The 25,436-nt window shown below is 37.8% G+C and overlaps 1 protein-coding gene across 3 annotated transcripts in view; it reads left to right on the top strand.

Annotated features, from left to right (window-relative positions):
- Nucleotides 1–24,932, top strand: part of KLHL7 (kelch like family member 7) — a 57,483-nt gene extending 32,551 nt beyond the window's left edge. For all 3 annotated transcript variants that reach the window (XM_060108303.1, XM_060108304.1, XM_060108305.1), the window contains 5 exons: nucleotides 1,009–1,151; nucleotides 15,263–15,503; nucleotides 18,261–18,462; nucleotides 21,947–22,044; nucleotides 23,522–24,932. In XM_060108303.1, coding sequence (XP_059964286.1) covers nucleotides 1,009–1,151; nucleotides 15,263–15,503; nucleotides 18,261–18,462; nucleotides 21,947–22,044; nucleotides 23,522–23,805 — 968 coding nt within the window. In that variant the 3' untranslated portion in view covers nucleotides 23,806–24,932. The remainder of the gene's footprint in view (nucleotides 1–1,008; nucleotides 1,152–15,262; nucleotides 15,504–18,260; nucleotides 18,463–21,946; nucleotides 22,045–23,521) is intronic.
- The last annotated feature ends 504 nt before the right edge of the window (nucleotides 24,933–25,436 follow it).

Here is a 25,436-nt window from a genome sequence, read left to right as displayed (position 1 = left end):
CCATGAACTAGTTTAACTTAAAATTTTATGTGGTTCTGCATATTTTTTTCATAGTTTCTGTGTTTGTCTTTTCTTAGGCTTCCTCGTTCTGGGTCTTTTTTTTTTTTTTTAACTATCCGATTTTTCCTGTAGTTGATTTGTGAGGTTTTTTACATTTTAAAATATTCTATTGATTTGGAATTTGCTTTAGAGTAAAATATGAGGTAGCGGTACAAATATTTTCTCCATATCATTGTCTAACATCACTTATTCAACAATCTACCTTTCCCACACTGATTTGAAATGACATCTTAAAAGTTTTTAACTGTTGAGTGTCCCCTGACTTGACAAAATTAAGGAATTGCTTAAAGGAAAAGGGTCATGTTAGATCACAGTTGTTCTGAATCCTCACTGCATTTTAGAATTGTCTAAGCAGTAAGTACTTCTCACAGTTTTATGTGCATCTGATTTACCTTAGGATTTTGTTAAATATGCGGATTCTGATTCAGTAGGTCTGGGATTCAGTATTTCTAACAAGCTCCCAGGTGCTGAGGCGGCTGATCTTTTAACCACATTTAAGTGGCGATACCAGTGCCTCAGCCCTACCACCAGAGATTTTGATTTAACTGGTCTGTGGTAGGGCCCAGGTATAGATAGTTTCTGAGATTTTCTAAGTGATTCTAATGTACAGTGGAGATTGAGAACAGCTGGGTTGGGAGATCTGCATTTCAGTAATTAGTATTATGGCAGCTGTTGCTTGAAAAGCTAGATAATTCCCTGGTATTTAGTAAGTGGGTGGGACAATCTTAGCATTAATGGTGATTGCTGAGAATAATAAATTGATTAGGACTCAGATTATTATTCATTTCTCCTGCCTCTTCTCCCTCATTCCTTCCTTAAATGCTATAGAGGGATGATTAAAAAAAAAAAAAGTTCCAGAAATAAAAACACTATTTTGTTAGGGTATTTCCTTTTCAAAGTATTAAAGTGCCCGAAGTTCTTGAAGAGTTGCCATGTATTTTTCTACAGGTGGAATGAGGTATCATCTCCTGTCTCCAGAGGATCGAGAAGAACTGGTAGAAGGCACAAGGCCCAGAAGAAAGAAACATGACTACCGCATAGCGCTATTTGGAGGCTCCCAACCACAGTCTTGTAGATATTTTAACCCAAAGGTAACTAATTTTTATTCTTGTTTTTGTTTTTAAAAGCACTGAGCACATAGACACGCACCTACCACCGGTAGTAATAACTCATATAGGAGACGTTATAGTTTATGGTGTTCTTTCAGAGACCTTACAAGATACATAGTTATCACCTTCATTTTACAAATAAGGAAACTGAGGCTCAGTCTGATTTCAGATGTTTCCATGATTGATCTGGAGTGCTACATGGTAACCATTATCAAAGAAAACGGGAAACAGTTCTGTCTTTTGTTAGGAGCTTCTTGCATTCATTACAGCTCCTTGCTTTCCTTATGTGCGATTTTCATTGAAAATCTGCTTCTAGAGCTATGTGGGGTTTTTTTTTCCCCCTTAGTAATTATGTTTGAATATAAAATAATACACAGTCATTCTAGAAAATGTGGAAAATCTAGACCATCATGAAGAAAAAAAGATAAAATTACCTTTAATCCAATCATCTAAAAAATATAATTTTATTTATTTTTGGCTGCGTTGGGTCTTCGTTGCCGCACACGGGCTTTATCTAGTTGCAGCGAGTGGGGGCTATTCTTCGTTGCGGTGTGCGGGCTTCCTATTGCGGTGGCTTCTCTTGTTGTGGAGCACGGGCTCGAGGCACGCAGGCTCAGTAGTTGTGGCGCGTGGGTTCAGTAGTTGTAGCTCGGGCTCTAGAGCTCAGGCTCAGTAGTTGTGGCGCATGGGCTTAGTTGCTCCGCGTCATGTGGGATCTTACCAGACCAGGGCTCAAACCCGTGTCCCTTGCATTAGTAGGCGGATTCTTAACCACTGCCTCACCAGGGAAGCCTCAACCATCTAGAAATTATTACCAATTTTAATGTGTTTTCCATTATGTGTTATGCCAGTTGGACAGCAGAGCCTGAGTCATAGGTCTAGGAACACAATTTTTAAAAACAGATCATGAGAAAATGCGCTCCTGTTTCTATGCCTTGTTTCTTAGCACTGTGTTTTTTGGCTGTGGGGGAGATAATACCATATTTTGCTGTTACTACATGTATTGCCCAAGCAGAGCAGATACCATAATCCTAAAATATAGCACCCCGACCTTGCAAGGTGGTACCCATAACTGATGTTGAATCTCAGCACTTAATGGTCTCTTTCAACATCTCATAGGCCCATTTTTTGTTGATGATAGATAACCTGGTGAGTCCAGAACATCCTTTTTACATCAGGATACTTCTGTCTCTGAGAAGTGGGTCCTTGGAGGCCTTCTGTGTAATACTGTAGTGGTGACATACAAGGCATTTATAAAAACACATATGATGGTGTTGTCAAGAGTGCAAAAGACAGCAAAGGCCAATCCACATCCAGAATAAGTATCAATTCCAGTGAGGACAGAGCTTTGTCCCTTCAACAATGGAAGGGTTCCAGTGTAGTTAGCTTGGTATTAGGTAACTAACTGGTTCCCTCAAGGTGTGATAACAAATCAAGTTCTTAGAATCGGTCAATATTGCCAACAAAGTGGGTGCTAGCCAGTAGTGGATAGCCACATTGGCCCAGGGAGGGAAAGTCCATTAGCTTCTGTAGCCACTGACTTAGGCAGTTACTGCATGCATACCTATCACTGCCACTGGAGTCACTCATAAGCCCATTGAGCAAGCATCGGATTGGGGAGGAAAGATATAGATGCAGTCCTGTCCACATGATTATTAAGAGACTTTGCTGCAGTTGTGGGCACTCTGGTAAGAATTCATGTGGGACCCAAATTTGTTTCCTTTCTGGAGTGCATTCTACATTATCCTTCCTCACATCTCCTTGTCAGCAGTCTTTCGTGCTTGCTTGTTTTAAGTCTGTATCCATCTGGGAAAACCATTAGTCACCATCCGAGAATGGATAAAAACTGACCTGAGGCTTTCTCTACTGAGAGGTGTAATGGACAATAAAAGGAACTGCTTGAAAATCTGCCATATCAGGATATGTCTCTTCTGTATTATCCTTCAGTACCATTCCTGAAGGGAGTATAATGCTTAAGCAGTCCACTTTTGGCTAGTACTATCACAAATGAACCAAGCTTAGGTCTCTCAATTTTGTCAGCTGATCTGTAGGGACCACCTCCATGAAGACGTAACCCTGGGTGAGGGAGAAGGCCTACTGAGTAAGGGTTGTGATTATCCCATTTGGGTATTCTGTGCCTTTGGGACCTCCATATGCCCAGTTCTATGTATAAATACTAGATCATGGGTTGAAAGCATGCTATTTGTGATTTGGTAGGTCAGGTAAAACTGTTCAAAATGGGTTAATGATATGGTCACCTGGTGTCCCTTGGTGTCAGACATTTGCTGTCTGTCAGACCCTAGCAGCCAGCCAGGAGCTATTTACTGAAAAAATGGTACCTGCTTAAAGTAGGTTGGCCTTGCTCCAGAATCCCACACATGTGCTCTCTGGTCATATTGAGACATGCCTGAAGTTATATGCAGCATCTCAATCAGCATCCCAATGCCCTAGGATCACAGGATAGCCTGAGCAGCTGAGCCATATGATTATAGCCTGTCCCACTTAGAAAGCTTACCCAGTAAAAGTATAAATGTAGGACACCCAAACACAGGATATGTGTCATCTGTAAAATGTTAGAAGATGGTTGGGGCAGCAAGCTGTCCTTCCTTTCCAAGGGGCTATGCCAACATGCTGTAGATCAGGGCTTGGCAAACTTTTTCTATACAAGACCAAAGAATGTTTTTAACTTTTTAGGCTACACATTCTCTGCCATAACTGCTTAACTCTGATGCTGTAGCAGGAAAGCAGCCATAGATAATACATAAACAAGTGGGCATGGCTGTATTCCAGTCAGATTTTTTTTTTAAACCGTGTGATGAGGTTTTTTTTTTTTTTTAATTAGTTTATTTATTTGTTTTTGGCTATGTTGGGTCTTCGATGCTGTGTGCGAGCTTTCTCTGGTTGCGGCGAGCAGGGGCTACTCTTCGTTGCAGTGCACGGGCTTCTCATTGCAGTGACTTCTCTTGTTGCAGAGCACGGGATCTAGGCGTGCAGGCTTCAGTAGTTGGGGCACGTGGGCTCAGTAGTTGTGGCTTGTGGGCTCTAGAGCGCAGGCTCAGTTGTGGCGCACGGGCTTAGTTGCTTAGCGGTATGTGGGATCGTCCTGAACCAGGGCTTGAACGCGTGTCCCCTGCATTGGCAGGTGGATTCTTAACCACTGCGCCACCAGGGAAATCCCTCCAATCAAATTTTATTTACAGAAACAGTCATTGGGTTGGATTTAGCCTGCAGGCCATAGTTTGCCAACCCCTGCTGCAGACCTGTGGACATCTAGGGACTCTGAAGTGACCAACTCTGTACTCTAGGATAACTTCTGTCCTGTGAAGCACTTGTCTCACCAAGACATATGGGATCCTTTCCATTTTCTGTTCAGTTCTGTTTCCAGAACTGATCAGTATTATAGGCATCAATATAGGAGACCTTTGGCAAGGTGAGATAGACCAGGGCTCCTGCAGCTGAGATTATAGCAGAGAGTTAGTCTAGAGATCTTGAGGTCAGACTATGAAATTGTTTTATTTTCCCTGCCAGTTGAAATTCCATGTAATGATCTGGGTAAATAGTAACAGAAATACACATTAGCCAGAGTGTTAACTACAGACCAAGTTTTAGTCAATCTGGTCCAGTAAGGAGACCACATCTGGCCCTGCTACAATAGTTAGAGTCACCATTGTGAGTCATATAACTCATAGAGTATATATGCTGCCAGATATCAAAAAGACCTCCAAGGAAAGAATATCAGATTAGATTGGTTAAATACCATCATATTTGGACTGTCCCTGTGGGCTGCTCTCAGGTCATATATCTATCTCGGGTCCATTCCTCCATCTCCAATATATAGGCTGATTTTTTACTAAAGATGTCTAGCTTCCTTTCTTAGTAGAAGGTTGAGTGACTGGCAGGTACCATGAGGTTTCATGGCCTGTGCAATATAGTTCAATAAGCACAATGTCAGTGTGCTTAACAGGTTGATACACCTACACATCTGTTTCACACCAGGTAAGTTTTAAGACTACTGACATTTCAGTGGCTATTTAATTTCACTGTTTTTTAATTTTTCAGGATCCTTTTGAGTCAACAGCAGGAAATGTATAAATGAACTTTTTTTTTTCCAAGGAAAATCTGAAGTCATAGGAGCTTAAATCTATGAACCGCAGCTTTCAGGTGTTGATAATAGTTACACCCCTCTTATTTCCCAAAGCCTAGCTTCGGTGTTGATGTTGACAGTTAAGAAGCAATAAAGTATATTTTGGTAGAAAATACTTTATCTTAAAGTAGATGTCTGCTTTGATGTACAGTGGGGACAAGGAGAATCCTGATTCATTTGGGAGGCAGCACTCTTTTCAGAATAAGGCTGATATGGAATGACTACCAGCACTTTGTGTTTGGTCTGTAGTTGTAACACTTCCCTTAGTTTTTTTTTTTAATTGGACAGATGAAAAACAAAAAGACGGATATTCTGCACGAGCCTGGAAATGAGACTGTAACTTCAGAATTCTCATTTGATGTTTTACTTTGCTCTTATAAATGGCACGTTCTAGTGCTCTTTTGTATACTCAGTCACAAGTTTTTAGACTTTCAGTGGAAAAATTTAAATAACTGAGGATATAACTACCAATAAAAACATCCTCATTCCATCAGTTATTACTTTATTCCCGAATGCTGACACCATTAGAATCCCATTACAATATTTATTAAATATTTCTATTAGAAGTACCAACCTCTCCTTTCTTTCTGCTAAAAACTTCATCTTGAAAATATCACCATTTACTATTATTTATAATATTTTAATATAAGTTGGTTGTCTTTATTATTTCTAATATTAAAACAATTGGGAAGGCTGATTTCATTATAAGTTATTATTATTTACCTTGAATCTCCCAAGGTGAACATTATTTCATTATTTCAGTAGACTGCTTAATAATAAGTACTGTATAGGAATTGTTTTAAAATTCTTGAACTTAATATTTTCAGAGATGCTAAAATGGTTTTAACTGTCATTAAATGGAACCCACTGATGTGTGTCCTATACCAACCCAAAATGATTATTTTCACTGAATTGATCTTCAGAGAGACAACTTAAGCAGTACTACTTAATTGAATTATCTAGAATTAAGCCAACTTCCCTATAAACAATTATCTTTAGATATTCCTTGGATATTGCCCATGAGAGGTGGCAAATATTTGTATTAACTGCTGACTGAAAAAGGATAAGAAAGAAAATCTTAACATTTTTTCTAGTAGATAAGTAGATAAAGGAGTAGATAAAGAAATCTTGGGTTGCTGTATTGAATTGAAATGATACTCTGCTTGTCAGGGCCCTTTCACGAAGCTTGCTGAGTCTCCCCTTCCCCGCCTGTACCTGTTTTTAAAGTTTTCAAGTGCTTGTTGATTTACTAAAAGCTATTTTTCTGAATCCAGTGCTCTGTTCTCTTAGAATTGGTGTTCTCAACTTGTAGTATGGGAACGTTCTATGATATCTATGCCAAATAAAAGTTGACTTAAATGACCAGATTATTTGGACTATTCTTGTCAGTGAAATGATCAGCTTTGAGGGCTTAAAACTTTGTAGGGGTCTTGGCTCACCACTTTCATATGGTGGAGAAATAGGAGACTATGGGACTTCCCTGGCGGTGCAGTGGTTAAGAATCTGCCTGCCAATACAGGTTCGATCCCCGGTCTGGGAAGATCCCACATGTCACGGAGCAGCTAAACCTGTGCACCACAACTACTAAGCCCACGTGCTGCAACTACTGAAGCCCGAGCACCTAGAGCCCATGCTCTGCAACAAGAGAAGCCACCACAGTGAAGAGTAGCCCCTGCTCGCTGCAAATAGAGAAAGCCTGTGGCCAGCAACAAAGACCCAATGCAACCAAAAAAAAAAAAATAGGAGACTATGCTCTAGAGAAAAAGGGATTCTGCATATTCCCTGCCAAAACCAAACAAGGAGTAAGACCAGCAGAGTGAGGACTAGACCCTGTAAATTGCAAAGGCAGAAAACGATATGGTGCCATATTTTATGGAACCATCAGGTTCAAAAGGTTTACCCTGAGTACCTTTTCTTCTTTTTTTTTTTTTTTTTTTTTTTTTCGTCTCACCGCTGGGGCTTGTGGGATTTTAGTTCCCTGACCAGGGATTGAACCCAGCCCTTGGCAATGAGAGCAGAGTCCTAACCACTGGACCACCAGGGAATTTCCTCTTAGTACCTTTTCCTACTTAAAACTCTGAAGTAGACTCATCACTGAGCTTAGTGTCTGGCCCAATGTGGGTAGTCAAGTTTGTGAGGATGAATGAACCAGTATAACTTCATATAATATTTCATAAGCAATTTTGTCAGTTGGTTTTATAGGACTGGATTTAAATATAGGTGGGCCCGAAATCAAAAGAAGTGAAGTTACTTTCAACACAAAACACATTTTCCTCTTGGAAATATTGTTTACTAAAGGTATCACAGTGCCTTTTCTCACAGTATCATAGCTACCTTCCCTCTTAAACAGGCCTTCACTAAGGAGACACTGTCATCAGGGTGGAAACTGGCAGTTATACGTTGCATGTGATTTTAAAAGACCTGTGTGTAAAAGAAGTGTAAACCTTGTAGGAAAATGGTGTTACATTAAAAAATTAATGAAGCTTTTGTAAGAGTGCATCAGTAGTGTTTGTCACCAGCAAAAGAGTGTTGTAGGAACAGGGTGCTGGAGTCAAAGAGTGAGTGCTGCTAAAATGATCAGGGGCACCTGTAAGAAAAAAATATCCAAAATGGACAGCAGTAATCCCAGGTGGTTTGGACCTATAGCTGTGTCCCGCAGGGACTGACGTTGCTGGAATGCAAGTGTGGGTCAACATGGGTATCCCTTAAGCTTCCTTACTGGTCAGTATAACAGGCGCTGATGGTAAAAATCAATGTTCTTTACCGCTTATGCACAATAAGTATTTCTCATACCTGATTGTTTGCAGGCAGTTTGGTCCTCACATTCAAGTAGAAGAGATTGGAACACATTCTGAGGTATATTCTCAGTAGAGTGCCTTCCTAGAATGTCTTCCAAAATAGGAGTATTGAGGACCTCTGTTTTGTTTTGTTTTCAAGCATCTCCATAACACACTTTTGTAGTTTTGTTGTAAAGTCAACCTCACAGCCCTTGTACCCTACAAAGGTGCAGTACCTGAAGTTCCCACCTTCAGGGATCAGTTTCCTTTTGTGTTTAGTCACTGTGCCTGCAAAAAACCCCAGTAAAAATACGACTCACCAAGAGAGGGATGACTTCAGACTCTCTGTAAGCCACAACCAGCCATAATTATTATAAATTAACAGATCAGTCCCCTTAAAGGACAGAGAGAGCAGAAACAAAGCTGTAGGTATTTGATTGAGGGCCACAGGTGGGAAGGGATAAGGAGACTAGGGATGATAAATCTGTGTGGTGGTGTTTTAATTTAAAGGACTCTCCTCATCCTGGAATTAGCTGGAGGGTAGTGGCTACATAAATGCAGGGCTAGAGGGTAAGAGGCTGAGGGAAACCAACAGGAAATGAAATAAATATTTACTATACCATGTCATTGAAAAATTACTGTTGGCTACCTTTGGTGATTGTTCATATGATGACCCAAAGGCACAGTAAGATCTTTTATCCTAGAAGTATTAAATCATGTTCAGATAGGTTTCTTGTGATATTCTTTGAAAATTGGTGATCAGTATAAGAGAAAGCTAACCTCAGTTGCTATAAACAACAGCAGATTGTACCATAGCATATTGTACAGTTAGCTGGTTATAAACTGCAGTTTGAACAAATATTTTGTCATATATTACCAGTATGACAGTTCATCTAGAATTTGAAATTTTGGGGTTGGGCTGCAGCAAGGATTATGAAGGAGTCAAACTCAAAGTGTATGAGATGTATACAAGCTTGAAGCAATTAGAGAACACAGAGGCTGAGGTTGGTGAAGCTGCCACTGAATGTAGCCAATTAAAAGTCCCAGTATGGGATAGGTAATGACAGCCTTGGTGGTCTAAAAAGAAGAGATTCCCCTGGGTTGAATTTGTCCATGGAAGCTTCATGGAAGTTTTCTTGAGGGACACATATTGGTAGAGTTTAGATAGGAAGAAAGAGAAAGAAAAGAATATATTGAGTCCTAAATATGAATATATCTTTTTGGTTTGATAAGTATGAGTATTAAAAGTTTTCATAAAATGCATACAAAGTATTATTTAACTGAATGGAGTCTAACTTTTTGCTTTTAAAAAAAAGAATTTAGATATAGGTGGAAGAACTGAAGGGCTCAGCCATTGGTCTTTTTTCTTTTGTGAGACCTTTTTTTGGTCCCTTGTCTTCCTTCCTCCCTCCTTTCCTTCCTTCTTTCCTTCCTTCCTTCCTTTATTTCTAAAAGAAAGAAGCTGTTTTGGAGAAGGAGCGTTTCAAGTCTAGGTATCGGAGCTTAGGCAAGTCAGCCTTTCTGAACTTCAGTTTTCTGGTCTATTAACAGAAGTTTTAAATCTTAGGATTTGCGTGAATATCAATTACGTTCATTTGACTCTTGAATCTTCATTCACTGAGCCTCTTTCTCCCTGCCATCCTTAAGTTTTTCTCATTTTCCCATATTTAAATGTAAAAAGTGGGGCTTCCCTGGTGGCGCAGTGGTTGAGAGTCCGCCTGCCGATGCAGGGGACACGGGTTCGTGCCCCGGTCCGGGAGGATCCCACATGCCGCGGAGCGGCTGGGTCCGTGAGCCATGGCTGCTGAGCCTGTGTGTCCGGAGCCTGTGCTCCGCAATGGGAAAGCCCACAACAGTGATCACGAGGCCCACGTACCACAAAAAAAAAAAAAAAAAAAAAAAATGTAAAAAGGCTTACCATCTCCATTTTGGTTTTTTTCTTTACCCTGCCTAACTCTTCCAAACCTCCTGACTGGGTGCATTATCCCCTCTACTCCACACATCTGAGACAGAGTTGATGTTTGTCCCATTGGTGAGAACATTTTATTAAATGGGTATGTTACTGCATTTTGAGATTTGAGATAATCATTTAAAGTATAATATGCCTTCCTGTGCCAAGATAAAAAATTACACGTCAAAGTTCATTTAAAGGCAAATCTTGTCATTGAGATACCTGGCAAGGTGCTAGTGCAGAGATGCTCCCCTGCTATTTCATGTATTTTTCTACTGAAAGGACAAGAGCTGATATTGAGCATGATACTCATATCAGGTTTTACTTTTGAACTGAGTTTCATCTCACTTAAGTTTCTGAGTAGATTTGAGTTGTGTGTCTTGGTGGTATGGTTTTAGTTTGAGAGTGGAGGCGGGAGAACATGTTGTGACTTTATAAAACAGTCGTGATTCTTAATTAGTAATTCCCTTTGAGCTGGTGTCTGGCCTCACTTCCCACTCCTTGCTAGTTTTAACTGATCAGTAGCTGGGAACTGCCGGTTATATGTTCACTGTTCCTGAGTTTATCTAGCAGCTTACAGTAGCACAGTCACGCCCTGCCCACCCACCCACCCCCCAATTGTGGAAGCCTTTTTTCTAGCTGTGATGCTATGTTTTATGAAGACCTTAAGTTACAAGAGTATTTTCTTCCAATAGCTGATTATTAAATCACTTTCTGGACTTTGGGAGGTTAATATGTTTACAGAAATATCTGTGTGATCCCATTGAAAATGAGTGCATTTCAAAGTGGGTGCAGCCTAGGAAATTAAGCACAATCAAGTGTTCACTTCTAAAATACTAGAGTGCCCTAACAGTGTGCTATTTGGAAGGAAAGCAAAGACTGTTTCTGATCCATCTTGTAGTTGAAATTCAGCCGCATAGTATAATAGCTATTTAAGTGTTTAAATTTTTAAAGCCTTAACTTAAATTACTTTTAAGTCCACATTTCTGTTAAAACATTTAGTACTATTATAAGCATCTGATGTGAGAAGTTGTTTTCTTTGTACCATACTTTTGGTACTACTTGCCTAGTTGTTGTATTTACTTTTTCTGTTTAAAAAAAATAATATATGCTCATTGTAGAAAATTCAAACATAGCAAGATAAAAAGGAGAAAGCCAAAGTGCTCCCAGCATAACAGACAGTCATCAGTAGTTGGTGAACATCATTCCAGTCCTCTCATTTTTTTTTAATTTGGAATTTTTTATTTTTTTAATTTTATTTTTTATTTATTTTTCTGTTTTGGCCACACCTCGTGGCATGCAGAGAGCTTCCCTGACCAGGGATCAAACCCATGCCCTCGGCAGTGGAAGCATGGAGTCTTAACCACTGGACTGCCAGGGAAGTCCCCAGTGTTCTCACTTTATATATGTGGGATCATGCCATACGTGGTATTTTACAAAAACTTTTTTTTACTCTCAGCATTTATATTGTGGTGGTATTTTCATGTCAATGAAAATACCATCCTTTTGAAGGGCTGTGGAGTATTCCTCATAAGGATATATAATATTTTGACTTATTTGTAATAGTGACTGTTTCTGTTTTGTAAGTAAGTTCATTTGTACCATTTTTTTAGATTCTACATTATATGTGGATATCATATATTTGTGATATCATATATTTGTCTTTCTCTGTCTCACTTCACTCAGTATGACAATCTCTGGGTCCATCCATGTTGCTGTAAATGGCATTATTTTGTCCTTTTTTATAAGCCACAGTGTTTTGATGTACTTTTCATGACACTGCTTCTAGGAATGTTGTGGCATCTGGCATATACCTCCTCTCTCCCCTAGCTTTGCTTGATTTTTCTCTCAAAATGATGCAAAATAAAGTTCTCAAGTCTTAAAAAGTTTCTTTCATTTTGCATTTTGGTTGTCTTGATTATTATTAAAATTTACATCTGTAGTGTTTCTATTATTTGAGGATTCATGTGTTTTCAGAATAAAGATTATATAAAATCAATCCTTACTCTCAAGGAAAATAGCAGGCTGATGTTTTTACCCTAAGGCATTTGGAGAAAAATATTACAGCCCTTCAACTCGGGAAGGGCTTTCACTTTCACTTCCTGTAGCAGTGTCCTACAGCTGAAAAGTCACACAAGACAAGATGTAATGGCGTACTCAGTCATCAACTGCAGACTTCAGTGTGGTGGGGATTCAGAAAAAGGAAATCAGGGAAGCTTGCAAAAAGAAAAGGAGTCTTGAGCTCGAAAAAAGTCTAGAATGTGATATATCACAGCAGAGGCAAGAAAGACTGACTGGGACCAGGAAAGACAGGACTTTATACATGGGTATGTCTGCATATATATGTGTGGATGCATACATGGCTGATGTGTCAGAACTTAAGAAATCCTTCTACCTGTGTTTTTTCTAAGCTTTCCGGTTTTCTCATTTTCATATCTTCTCAGCAGCTAAGCATAGAACCTTGCCTGGAATAGGTACTCAATAAAAACTGCATTAAATGATATTTTTAGGGTAACAATTTCCTGCCCACACACATACACTGTGACTCTAGTGCTATTCATCCATCTGTTGCTAACATGAAAGCTCCATGCCCCTCTAGCTTTGCCTTGTAGCCTGTGAGTGCTGGGAGCCATAAGTAATTCTTCCTCCACCTACAGGCCCCAGGATGGGGGTGGTCCCATGACTAGAATAAAACCTGGCGAAGCTACCCACTGAGCTGACAAGCCTGACTTCCCACCTGTTTTTTCCCCTCTCTGCTTGCTTCTTCAACCGCACACATCTCCTAGGTAGGATAACAAGTTATTAAAGGGCAAACGTTCAATCACATTCTCAGTACTTTATTTTGGATGGGGGGTAGATTGAGGGAATTGGGTAGATTTCCAAGGGAGGTTGGCCCATACACGCACAGAAAAAAAAGACCATAAGCTCCCCTGTGTACAACCAAAGGCAGATCTGCTCAAACATAGGTGCATTGAACACCTGACAGGTATATTTAATGAGCCCAAATGTAAAGCATTACGTTTTATCTGAAATGAAGTCTATTTTGCATTCCAGGTAAAAAGAAAGATATTTCACTTACCTGTGTAGAAGATGAACTGTTAGGCAGAATATTATATATAGCTAGTATTTATCAAGCATAATGTTTAACATATACGGTGACCAATGACAGTATTGGGAGAGTTGGAAAAGATTTAAAAACTTGAGGACTTCTAGAGAAATGAGAGCCCACATTGCAAGTAGATAGAAACATGTGCCTATTCCCGTGTTACACACACACACACACACACTGCAGACACACAAGCTAATCAGTTTGCCCTTGGGCTTAGAGTTCCGAGAGAGCAGTGCATTTTAATTCTTAAATATGAAGTATAACCAAGTCCTGTATGACTTATGATCATCCGTTCCCTGCTCAGACCCTTGAGTAGTATTGGAAAGTTAGAATTATTCTGTTACCAAGCTCTTTGAAATTATTTCATTCTTTGGAACCTCATAATCTTAGTATCTAAGTGTTTAAGCTCATCTAGCTAAAAGAAGTAGTATATTGGTTTTTTTTAGTTCCAGCTTCTACCGGGGCAGTTCTTTTTAATTTGAAGAGTATCAGGTCTTGGAGACCATTTCAAAGAATATCTGACCAACTTTCTCATCCTGAAATTAAGGAAGAGTTTAGAAAGATAATGTTCTTAAGGATGTCTTTAGAAATTATGGGAAATTTTGCATATTTCTAATAATATCAAATTAATTGGGTGTAAGAGTGGCAAGACTTGAGATTCACTAAGTTAATGTACCTTATTAATGAAATTGTATTTCTCTGCTAATGAACCTGGTCAGGTAGGAGCTATGAGTAGATTTGCATAATATGTAAGAGAGTAATTTTGTTTACTTTTGAGGTATTGCTCCCTGTAGGATATTTTATCACTTACTTTTTTTCATTCTGTGGTACACAGTTTCCCCAAGAAAACACATTTTTAAAATATTCTTCCTCAGTTTTTCAAATCCATTGAGTAAAACCGAAGCTTCAGGAAGATGTTACATTTATCCTGCAGTTTTGTGTGCCTACCAATAAAAATACCACTGAGTAACCCAGGGGGCTTCATAGACCCTAATTTGAGAAGAAGAAAGGGATTAAGGCTCTGTTTCTCTGGTCACCTAAAAGGCAGAATGTTTATCATCACTAGAAGTCAAGATATTCTCAATCAGGGACTCTTCTTTTTCCTAAGAGACCATTTCTTACGTTCTATGATGCTTTGATCTAATTCAGTGCATGCCTGAAAAACAGGACATTAGCATGATAGATATCAAATTTTCCCAAAGGGAAATCCACATTAATAAATCACACACAGTGCTTTGATTGATGAGATTGGGACTTGTTTGGATTTCTGTCTGACCCTAATTATTTTCAACCATTTTCAGAAAGCAGCAGGAACACTGTAACTTCCTTGCTTTAAAAGGGGGAGGATCCAACAAGCTATAACTTTGGGAGCACTCCCCCACATATTTACATAGAAGAAGGGCACAGGTGTCCTTGGATGTCATCAAACATAGGAATCAGTGGTGCTGTGAACAGCCTTTATTGTGAAGTACTGATAGGTGCCCATTGCTTCTCATTGAGAAGAAAAAAGTTGTTTCCAGACTACTCAGGTTATTCAAGTATTTCATAATATCACAGCTTTAAGAGTCTGGCTGACTATACTGGCTCACCTGAATACTTACAGAAAATTAATATCTCTCAGAAGTCTACAAAATGCCTTCTGGCTTTACACATTAGTAGGTTAATGGCAGTTAAAGCTTCAAATTATCCATTGATTCTTCATATCCCTATACATCCGGCAAAGAAGGGATGCACATATTTACATTTGAAAAAAAAATCTTTCTTTAATTAACAAAACTGCTTATTTTAGTATTTTCTTGTATTGTTATCCTCAGTAACAGAAGGAATAGAAGATTGGGTGGTGGTGATACCTACAAATGTATTAAAGTTTACTTTAAAGCCAGAAAAGACCCAAAGCCGTCACTGTCTTCCTCTTGCCTTCTGCCACGACTAACCAACATTCTGAAGAAATCACGCAAGATTAAATAATAGTCTAAAGCCAAACATTCTTATATGTACTCTGATAAATTTAACATATTCTTATGTTTTATATGTTCTCAATTATATCCTTGCTTCATCCTTTTCTATTATAGTTTTCCATTACTGAAATCTTCCTGTCCTTTCCTGTTACAGGATTATAGCTGGACAGACATCCGCTGCCCCTTTGAAAAACGAAGAGACGCAGCATGCGTGTTTTGGGACAATGTAGTTTACATTTTGGGTGGCTCTCAGCTTTTCCCCATAAAACGAATGGACTGCTATAATGTCGTTAAAGATAGCTGGTATTCCAAACTGGGCCCTCCAACACCTCGAGACAGCCTTGCTGCCTGCGCTGCAGAAGGCAAAATTTATACATCTGGAGGTTCCGAAGTTGGTAAGGACTTATTCAGTATTTGTGTGTGCTTTAAAGCTGAGGGTCTTGGCTTTCATATTTAAACAAAATTGGTATTATTTGTCCAGATACTTTTTGACAAATTTAAATACATATCTGTCATATTTTAGAGCACATTTCCCTGAAGGTTTACCTTACTCTTTATAAGTCGTTAATTTACGAGAACTTCAACTTCCTAGATAATGTTAACTGTCCATTTTTTGTCATGACAGCGGTTTCATTGACGTCATCTGGATTTTAGCTTCTCTGTTGCCATCTGGATTAGTTATTTTATATATGTAATATTATTTGCTTTAAAGATTTTGGAGTTTGGCTTACTCATAGACCCACATTCAGGCTTTTAAAATCTGTATTATCTTTTGCTTTCTTTGTATCAGAAAAAAGTAAGAATAATCTTTTTCATTTGCTTTATTCTTTAACTTTGTTTTTTGCTTTTGGGTGCGTCGGGTCTTCGTTGTGGCATGCGGGATCTTCGTTGCGGCGCGTGGGCTTCTCTCGAGTTGTGGAGTGCAGGTTTTCTGTCTCTAGTCGTGGCACGTGGGCTCTGTAGTTAGCAGCACTCGGGCTGTCTAGTTGAAGCGCTTGGGCCTAGTTGCCCCACCAGGGGTTGAACCTGTGTCCACTGCATTGGAAGGCAGATTATTTACCACTGGACCTCCAGAGAACTCGCTATTCTTTAACTTTTTAGTGTAATGATTGGTGGTGGTATCTTAAGCTTATTGGTCAGAACAGGGTGTGGGTATGGGTATAAAAACCTTTCTCATTGACAGATAATTTGTAAGTGTCCACTAGTGTTCATTTATTAAATGAATAATTTTTCTAAATGAATATTGTAGGTGCAGACTAGCTTTTATATGCTTTCGTCTTTTCAAGTAATTTCTTTAGCTAAATAATGGGCTTATAAAGAAAACTAGGAAAACCAAGTAAATCTAAAGTGTGGAATTTAAACGTTGTCTTTTTGTTTTCTTTTATGATTTTTATATTAGCCCAAAGACTGTTTTACTTTTGGTCCGCATATTTATTTGTTTTAAGTTTCTACCCCCACTCCCACTAGATGCAAAATGAATACAAGAAAGATTATGATTTTCTAAATGTGACTTAAGAGGTGACCTTTCCCCCTTTTTTAAAGCATTCTCACAGAATGTCTAATACAGCATATTTCAAATACAATAAATCCTAAATATAGTAGGAATTGTTTTATAGATATCCTTTTTTTGTGGAAAGTATAGTAGATAACTTCATTTCTTTAGCATTTACTAAGTCAGTTTTTCACTTAAATAGTAACTTTTTTAAATCTGCTATATACTGTATATTTCCCTTTAGTGTCAACCGACTGAATCAAATTTGAAATGTTTAAAAAGTTAAAAAGAAGTTACTGGGCCTCCCTGGTGGCGCAGTGGTTGAGAGTCCGCCTGCCGATGCAGGGGATACGGGTTCGTGCCCCGGTCCGGGAGGATCCCATATGCCGCGGAGCGGCTGGGCCCGTGAGCCATGGCCGCTGAGCCTGCGCATCCGGAGCCTGTGCTCTGCAACGGGAGAGGCCACAACAGTGAGAGGCCCGCATACCGCAAAAAAAAAAAAAAAAAAAAAAAAAAAAAAGAAGTTACTGTTAGTCATGACTATTACTTCTTCTGTTTGTTACTCTTTGAACTTTGCTCTTCATAGGCTTTGGTTTTGATAGAGACTTATAAGGGTGTTATTGCTTTTAAGCGTTAGAAAAGTCCAGAAAAGTGGGAGGGGAGCAATAATTTGATAAAGTTCTAGCTTCGTTCTTCTTGGGAAAGAAAAAAAGCACTTGATCTTTTTTTTTTTTTTTTTTTTTTTTTTTTTTTTTTTTTTGCTGTACTCGGGCCTCTCACTGTTGTGGCCTCTCCCGTTGCGGAGCACAAGCTCCGGACTCACAGGCTTAGCGGCCATGGATCACGGGCCCAGCCGCTCCGCGGCATGCGGGATCCTCCCGGACAGGGGCACGAACCCGTGTCCTCTGCATCGGCAGGCAGACTCTCAACCACTGCACCACCAGGGAAGCCCAGCACTTGATCTTTAATGGTATCATTTCTAAAACTCTTTATTGAGCTCCTAAAATGTGCAGAAGTTGCAAAACAGGATGGATGTGTTTTGCCGTTAAAATGTATAATCAAAGTACACCAGAAACACATAACGATACTTTGAGTGTATATTCAAGAATGGACTGGCATGACTTCAGGGCCTACCCACACAACTGCTGAGAGCAGTCAGGAAGAACAGTTTTGTTAATGATGCAGTGGCTGTTGTAGAACATTAAATGACAAGCCTGAGGATACTCTCAGATAGTAGTCTTCATATTTTAAGGTATAGACTTACCATCTATAAACAGCTGTGTTTTTCCCCCTCTCTATAAACTTTTGAGGTTCAATTAATTCCCATCATGCATAACTGGGCTGGAAGACATACATAATGTTTCTTATTTAATTTGAAAATCTTTTGAAATCAAACCAATTTCTTTTTTTTTGTTTAATTACCGATTAATAAGTCTCTCCAACAGATCCTTTTCTGAATATTTTCCAAGGTCTATACAAACAGAGGTAGCTTTTTCTGAAACTATTTCTACGTTTTGTTGTTGTTGTTGATTGAGTAGAGAAAAGACTCTACAACCCTAAATTCTTTCCTCCAGTAATTAATGATTCAACTCTACAGTCAACTCACTCCAGGCCCACATACACACTAAGTTAAGCAAGATGGGGTCCTTTTCTTTTACAGGAAACTCGGCTCTGTATTTATTTGAGTGCTATGATACAAGAACTGAAAGCTGGCACACAAAGCCCAGCATGCTGACCCAGCGCTGCAGCCATGGGATGGTGGAAGCCAACGGCCTGATCTATGTTTGCGGTGGAAGTTTAGGGAACAATGTTTCTGGGCGTGTACTGAATTCCTGTGAAGTCTATGATCCTGCCACAGAAACGTATGTATCAGTTTAAAACTCTTACTACACAATTAATTGTATTCTATAAGCTCAATAGAAGAAGATGTCAAAAGGCAGAAGGAACCCAGCAGAAGGATTTTTGAATGTACTAGGGTCAGGGGCATGTTTATAGCCTTGACCCTTCCTCTACACCTTAAGAAATAGCTTGACCTTATACCCCATGGGAGCCCCTCTCTTTCTATTCCTGCTTGTGCAATAAATAAATGTGAATAAGAAAATATGACTGATTCATCAAACTCAAAATATTTTTGTTTGAGAGATCAGGAAGTGTAGAGAGGGGGAAACAATTTATGACCAGCAGTAAATTTGCCTTCAATTAGAAATATTATGTATTGGTTCCTGGCATTAATGAATCATACCCCTAGGTATAATGTCTTTTTTGAGTTTGTGCTTACTAAAGTATGTTTGGATTTATATTTATTAAATAAAATTATTCTTTTTAAAAAATATTTATTTACTTATTTATTGGGCTGCTCCATGTCTTAGTTGCGGTATGTAGGATCTAGTTCCCTGACCAGGGATCAAACCCGGGCCCCCTGCATTGAAAGCGCAGAGACTTAACCACTGGACCACCAGGGAAGTCCCTAAATAAAATATTCTTAAGTCAACTGGGAAGTAAAATAACTGCTTTTAAAAGGCAAAATACAAAGAAATAAATGGTTAGCCTGTTTTTCTGATCTTGTAATTAATGATGGAACCCATTCAATACAGCCAAAGGATATGAGCCAGTTATTGATAGTGGGGGGTGGTAAGTATAGTGTAATTAACTAACAGGAAAATAAACACAGGTGATGTTCCAGTCAGACCTTTTGTTGATAATCAGAAACATCCAAAGATCTTCAATAAGAAAATTAACTTGCTCCTTTGAAAGGATTGTTCTTCCTTTAGGAGAACAAGTTATTGGGCAAATATGTTCAACTTAAGTGTTATGCCAAAGAGCCGCACCAAAACTCTTGTGCTCAATTTTTGTATTTAGGAAATATTTCCAGGCTACAAAACATAGAAGTCTTCTACTCCAGCTATTGCTTTTATTAAATTAAGAGTAAAGATTTAATTATAAAATATGATTGCCATTTGCAGTTATTTATGCTTCCCACCTATTTTTGAAGGATTTAAGGAAGCAAAATCAGTAACTCCTTTCCCAAAGAAAAGTGCAATTACAATTGTTCTTTTCTCATTTTTTGCTTAACTAGTCAGTCACCCATGTTAGGGATAGAATTGAAAGAAGCTTATCTTGAAACTTATCTTTTGCTAAGTGTCTAGACTAGGAAATCTCTTGAGATCATCAAACTTAATACTTCCCAATGTTTTTTTAAACTGTACCTTTGTACTTGCCAGGGCACACTGGGGATACACCTTATCCTAATCCCATCATCCATCCATCCAGCTATCTATCCATCCCCTCTTGTCCTAAACCATAGGAGCAGGGTATATACCAACTGTCCTCCCTCCTATATCAGTCTCTACTTTACCTCCCATAAATCCTATACTCAAAAAGCATTACAGCATACTAGTTGGAAAGCTGTAATCTCATTCATTCTGCTGCCTAATTATTGTTTCGTTTCTAAAAAAAATATCTTAGAGTAGAACCCATCCCATATGAACTCCAGGCTTCTAAATTCTGAGATCTTTATTCAGGCAGTATCAGTGTAAATCAATATATTCTTGTTTATAGTAGCAGAGAAAGAGTATAAAGGGATTCTACAACTTCAATATTTTTTAAAACTAGGTGAATATAATCAGTTTGGGGAATATTTTAAAACTTACACAACTTAGCATTTCTTTTGTATATATTGAGCTTATGTATTAAATTTGAATTCTCTATATTCTCTAAATTTTCCTAAGTGAAAAGCTAGTGTGAATATAATTATCCAAATCTCAAAATGAAAGATGTTATATACTACGATGATTTCCTTTCTAATATGTTGTGTCCATCCAATGTATTTTTTGTAAAACTGTTTCTTCCCAATTTTGACAATTTTTAAAGTGTTTTTTAACTAGAATATGTTCTATTGGAAGCTAAGAAATGAAACCTATGGAAACAACACAACACAGTTTCCACAGTTAGAATTTTGAGGAAAGCTACTGAACACTAAACTCAGGTTGGAGAGGGCAGAGACCTAGTGCATACTCTGCATGTGAATTATAGGAGGAAGGAAGCGTGTTTCACAAAGTTCCTTAATTCTAAACCTTGAGGAGACTTACATATACATAAAACATTCTCTTATTTTATATCATAGACATATTTAGAGAAGAAAGGGGTATGTATATTGAATTTTTCCAAGTCAGATACTCTGTTTAACACACTTTGACAGCTCACTGTGTGGAGAGGCTGTGGAGGTCGAGTACTGGCTCTCCCACTTTCGAGCTGAATGCTAGTCTTTTCACCTGGAGGAGCACATGTGTTCGTCCTGAAAAACAGGAGGACTTACTTTAACTGAATGCTCAGAAAATGAGAGTGGTGACTGTCAAACCATTTTTAAAACAAACCAAAAGTATGTAAATATAAGGCAACAAGTTGTTGATATTTCAGAGTTCATCATTATGCTCTAATTATGTTTTGAAAAGTTAAATGTATTAAAGTATTTAAAAGAAGAGTTATAAATAACCATATTAGAGCATTACACTTATGCCAAATTGCCCTTTTTTTGTTTTTGTTTGGAGTCTTTGGATTTATATCAGCTGTTAAGAGCTGTGTGCTGATACCACCTTCACAATCACAAATGTCAGTTACCTGTATGGGAGTACATGCAAAAGAAGAGATGAATCTCATAGAAAACAATAACAAAATTGTGTGTTTAATGCTGCTACCTGTGAATTAGTATCCTTCAACACTTGTGTCCACATTTATATTCTCAGTCTCTTTCTTTATAGTAGTGCCTGTGATCACAGCAACGTTCTAATAAGTTATTAAACGTGACAAAATGATAGGAGCTGCCTGAAGTTCTAAGTGTATATTTAAAGATGTATGTGTGAATAGTAACAGATATGCTAATTTGCTGATTGCTAGAGGCCCATGACAAATTTGTTTTACTTACCCTATGTAAATATTAATTAAAACCACATGTGACTAAAACCATATTAGTACCTTATATTTTCTTACATATCTTCCCTGTTTTGTTTGTTACTGTTTTACAAGTTATTGTGAACTATAGGAAATGGATGTCTTCCAGAGACGTGTTAATAGTCTCCAGATATCCTGTTTCCCATATCCTACTGGAGTTGAAAGGAATAAAATCCCTATTTACCCCACCTATAAATTACTGAAAACCACTGTTAAACTTTTGTTTTCTAGCTTTCCAGACGTGCATGCGCACATTTGTTTGTGTGTGTGTGCATGTGTACACATATGTGAGTGGTAAATGAGCGCTTACTTGGGATAACAGACCTTTCTTATAAATTCGTATGAGTCCTTTTACTTCTTGTGAACATGTATACTAAAAACTTTCCTTTGTTTTTTCAGATGGACTGAGCTGTGTCCAATGATTGAAGCCAGGAAGAATCATGGACTGGTATTTGTAAAAGACAAGATATTTGCTGTGGGTGGTCAGAATGGCTTAGGTATGTGAAGTTAGTTCATTTTTCAACTTTTGCAATGAATTTGCTGATATTTCCTTATCTTAAGTTATGAAAATGTTTCTTGATCACATACATCATTAGACTTTTTTTATATAGTTTCTGTGAACTAACGGTTTATGAAACATTTTAATATACGTTTAACATTTCTGTCCATGAATGTAGGTAATAGCCACCAGTCATTGTGACAGTCTCAGGTGGCTTTAGCACATTTCCAAATACCCTCTGAGGAATGGTATCACATTAGCTTAAGAACTATTGAGTGGGGACTTCCCTGGTGGTCCAGTGGCTAAGACTCCATGCTCCAAATGCGGGGGGCCCGGGTTCGATTCCTGGTCTGGGAACTAGATCCCACATGCTGTAACTAAGAGTTCACGTACCGCAACTAAAGATCCCACATGCCATGACTAAGACCTGACACAGCCAAATAAATAAATATTTTAAAAAAAAACAAAAAAACTATTGAGTGACAGAAACATTTGAACTTTAATATAACTTTTAAAACTTTTTAACTTAACTTTTAGGACTTGTATCCAGACTCTGAATGGCAGTGTTTCCTAAACATTTTTAAACGTTGCATGAAAATATCAGTACTACTTTTTTAAATGAGTAAATTTGATCTTTTTATTTTCTTAAATAATGTACTAAAGAATCTTTTTTTTTATTAGTTTCTGCTTTATAACAAAGTGAATCAGTTATACATATACATCTGTTCCCACATCCCTTCCCTCTTGCGTCTCCCTCCCTCCCACCCTCCCTATCCCACCCCTCAAGGCGGTCACAAAGCACCGAGCTGATCTCCCTGTGCTATGCGGCTGTTTCCCACTATCTATCTACCTTACGTGTGGTACTGTATATATGTCCATGCCTCTCTTTCGCTTTGTCACAGCTTACCCTTCCCCCTCCCCATATCCTCAAGTCCATTCTCAAGTAGGTCTGTGCTTTTAATAATGTAGAATTTGGACTGAATCTATAGATAAGATTCCACAAAGCTTATTTTAGTCAGTACCTTTAATCATTACTTAAGTATAACAAAGAAATAGCTTTATTTTCTTCTTCTGTCTCTATCCATTGCTGTTTTTCATAAGCTGCTGACAGATAAATGGTAGAAGGAAAAAGAAGGACAGTTGAATGATTATAATCAAACTTAATCAGAAGGAAACTTCACTGGTCTACTTTTTAATTTTTCCAGAGCAGATAGAACATCTTTAATTTTATAGAATAAATATAAGTATTTATGATTCTAAAATGACAAATGAAAATTAAGTTAAATTTCTGTTGTGTTCAAGTAAGAATAGGGATTTAAATGGTAGATATGTGAGGATTCATTGTAAAATTCTTACAACTCTTCTGCATGTTTGCAGTTTTTCATAATAAAAGGTTTGGAAAAAATACAAAGAATTATTACTTTAAGAGATCTTAGAATTGTTCATATAGCTGTTCACGTTTTATTCTTTTGAAGGTGGTCTGGACAATGTGGAATATTACGATATTAAATTAAACGAATGGAAGATGGTCTCACCAATGCCATGGAAGGGTGTAACAGTCAAGTGTGCAGCAGTCGGCTCTGTAGTTTATGTCTTGGCTGGTTTTCAAGGTGTGGGTCGATTAGGACACATCCTTGAATATAACACTGAAACAGACAAATGGATCGCCAACTCCAAAGTCCGAGCTTTTCCAGTAACAAGTTGTTTAATTTGTGTTGTTGATACTTGTGGAGCAAATGAAGAAACCCTTGAAACATGAAAAATGAGTGAACTTCAAGACTCACTGGAGACTCAAAAGTATGGCCACCAGTGCTTTGTTCCAAGAGTTTGGTTACAAAGTTTTAGTTTGGTATTCTTTTCAAGGAAGTTTCAAGTAAAGTAAGATTCCTATAAAATAGATTTTCTTTTATATGGGATTTCTTACTTCATTCAAAGACCATATTTCAGCTGACCACATAACCAAGAACATATCTAGCAAGAAAACTTGTAAAGTTATAAGCATTTGGTGAAAGTATGAATTCTTAAATGAATTTCACATTTGTAACTATGATTATGGCAGAATGGGGGATTGACTCACCATAGAAGCAACCTCATCTTAGCTCTAGATTCTATTTTCATACATCATAGAAGTGCTATGTAGTTAGGTCTGTTTGTTTCTGTTCAGTCAAGAACTAAGAAATAGTATGAATTGTAAGTCAAAGATAGGCAGTTCTGATGGAGCAGCTTAGTCTCACGTAATTTTGCTTGTCTTCATTTGTTCCATTTAGTGCCAAATGTATTGCATTTTAAAAGCAAGCCAGAGTGAGTCAAAGCATACACTTATATCTTACAAAACTTCATAAACACATTGTGAGAGTTAAAAACGTACCCAACTCCTCATGAAATATATTCTATCCAATTAAATAATTCCATCTTTTTAACACAAAATGTCAAGCCTAGCACCCATTACTAATTTATATCACTTTTTCTCCCAGGGGTTAAAAAAGGATTATGCGTCTTCAGTGCTCACTCTGTTAAATAAAATCCAATCATTATAAGAATTATTACCTAGCAAAAGAAAGCTACTTATAGCAAATATCTAGGTCACTAGAATAGCATTGATAGTTATACATTTTGAACTTCTTACAGATTAGAAAGGTACATGATTTCTCTTCCTTAGCAGAGCACATCATTGATATTTGACCCAGTTGTCTCTAAAAGTTTTTTAGTTGAGTTAAATATTTGTCATCTTGTATTAATTGCTTATATGTGATCAGTAAATCTTTTACAAACCCAACTATTCATTTCTTTCCTAGTAATGTTTTGCCCTTTTACATTATGAAATGTATGGAGTGAGCCATGTAAAACTGTCACCATCCATGTTTTTACCTGGTAATATTAAATATTTTTAAACTTCAAGTAGACCACTAAGTTCATTCTTCATTTTAAATGTGTTAGGTAATGGTTGTTTTTTGAACTTGTGAAACAATGTTTCTCTTTAAATTTTTATTGTTTTCTTTATAATGGGGGTTATAAGCTTAAAACCTAAAAATGTTTAAATGAAAAAGGAATTATAAAAAGATTATGGTAGATATATTTCTATTTATGTAAGGTTTTATATACATAACAGCTTTATTAAGATATAATTTACATGTCGTACAGTTCACTGATTTAAAGTGTACTATTCAATGGTCTTTAATATATTCAGAGTTATGCAACCATCACCATAATTTTGGAACACTTTCTTCACCACAAAAAGAAACCCCATCCTCATTAGCAGTCACTCCCCATTTTCCCTGTATTACCTTCTTATGGCTCCTGTAACAAATTACCATAAACTTTGTTGCTTAAAACAACAGAAATTTATTCTTTCACAATTTGGGAGACCAGAAATCCTAAATCAAGGTGCTG

The sequence above is a fragment of the Mesoplodon densirostris genome, chromosome 9 (assembly GCF_025265405.1).
Source record: "Mesoplodon densirostris isolate mMesDen1 chromosome 9, mMesDen1 primary haplotype, whole genome shotgun sequence".
Lineage (NCBI taxonomy): Eukaryota > Metazoa > Chordata > Mammalia > Artiodactyla > Ziphiidae > Mesoplodon > Mesoplodon densirostris.
Note: the sequence above shows the minus strand (reverse complement) of the source record. Positions and strands in the feature narration are given on the sequence as shown.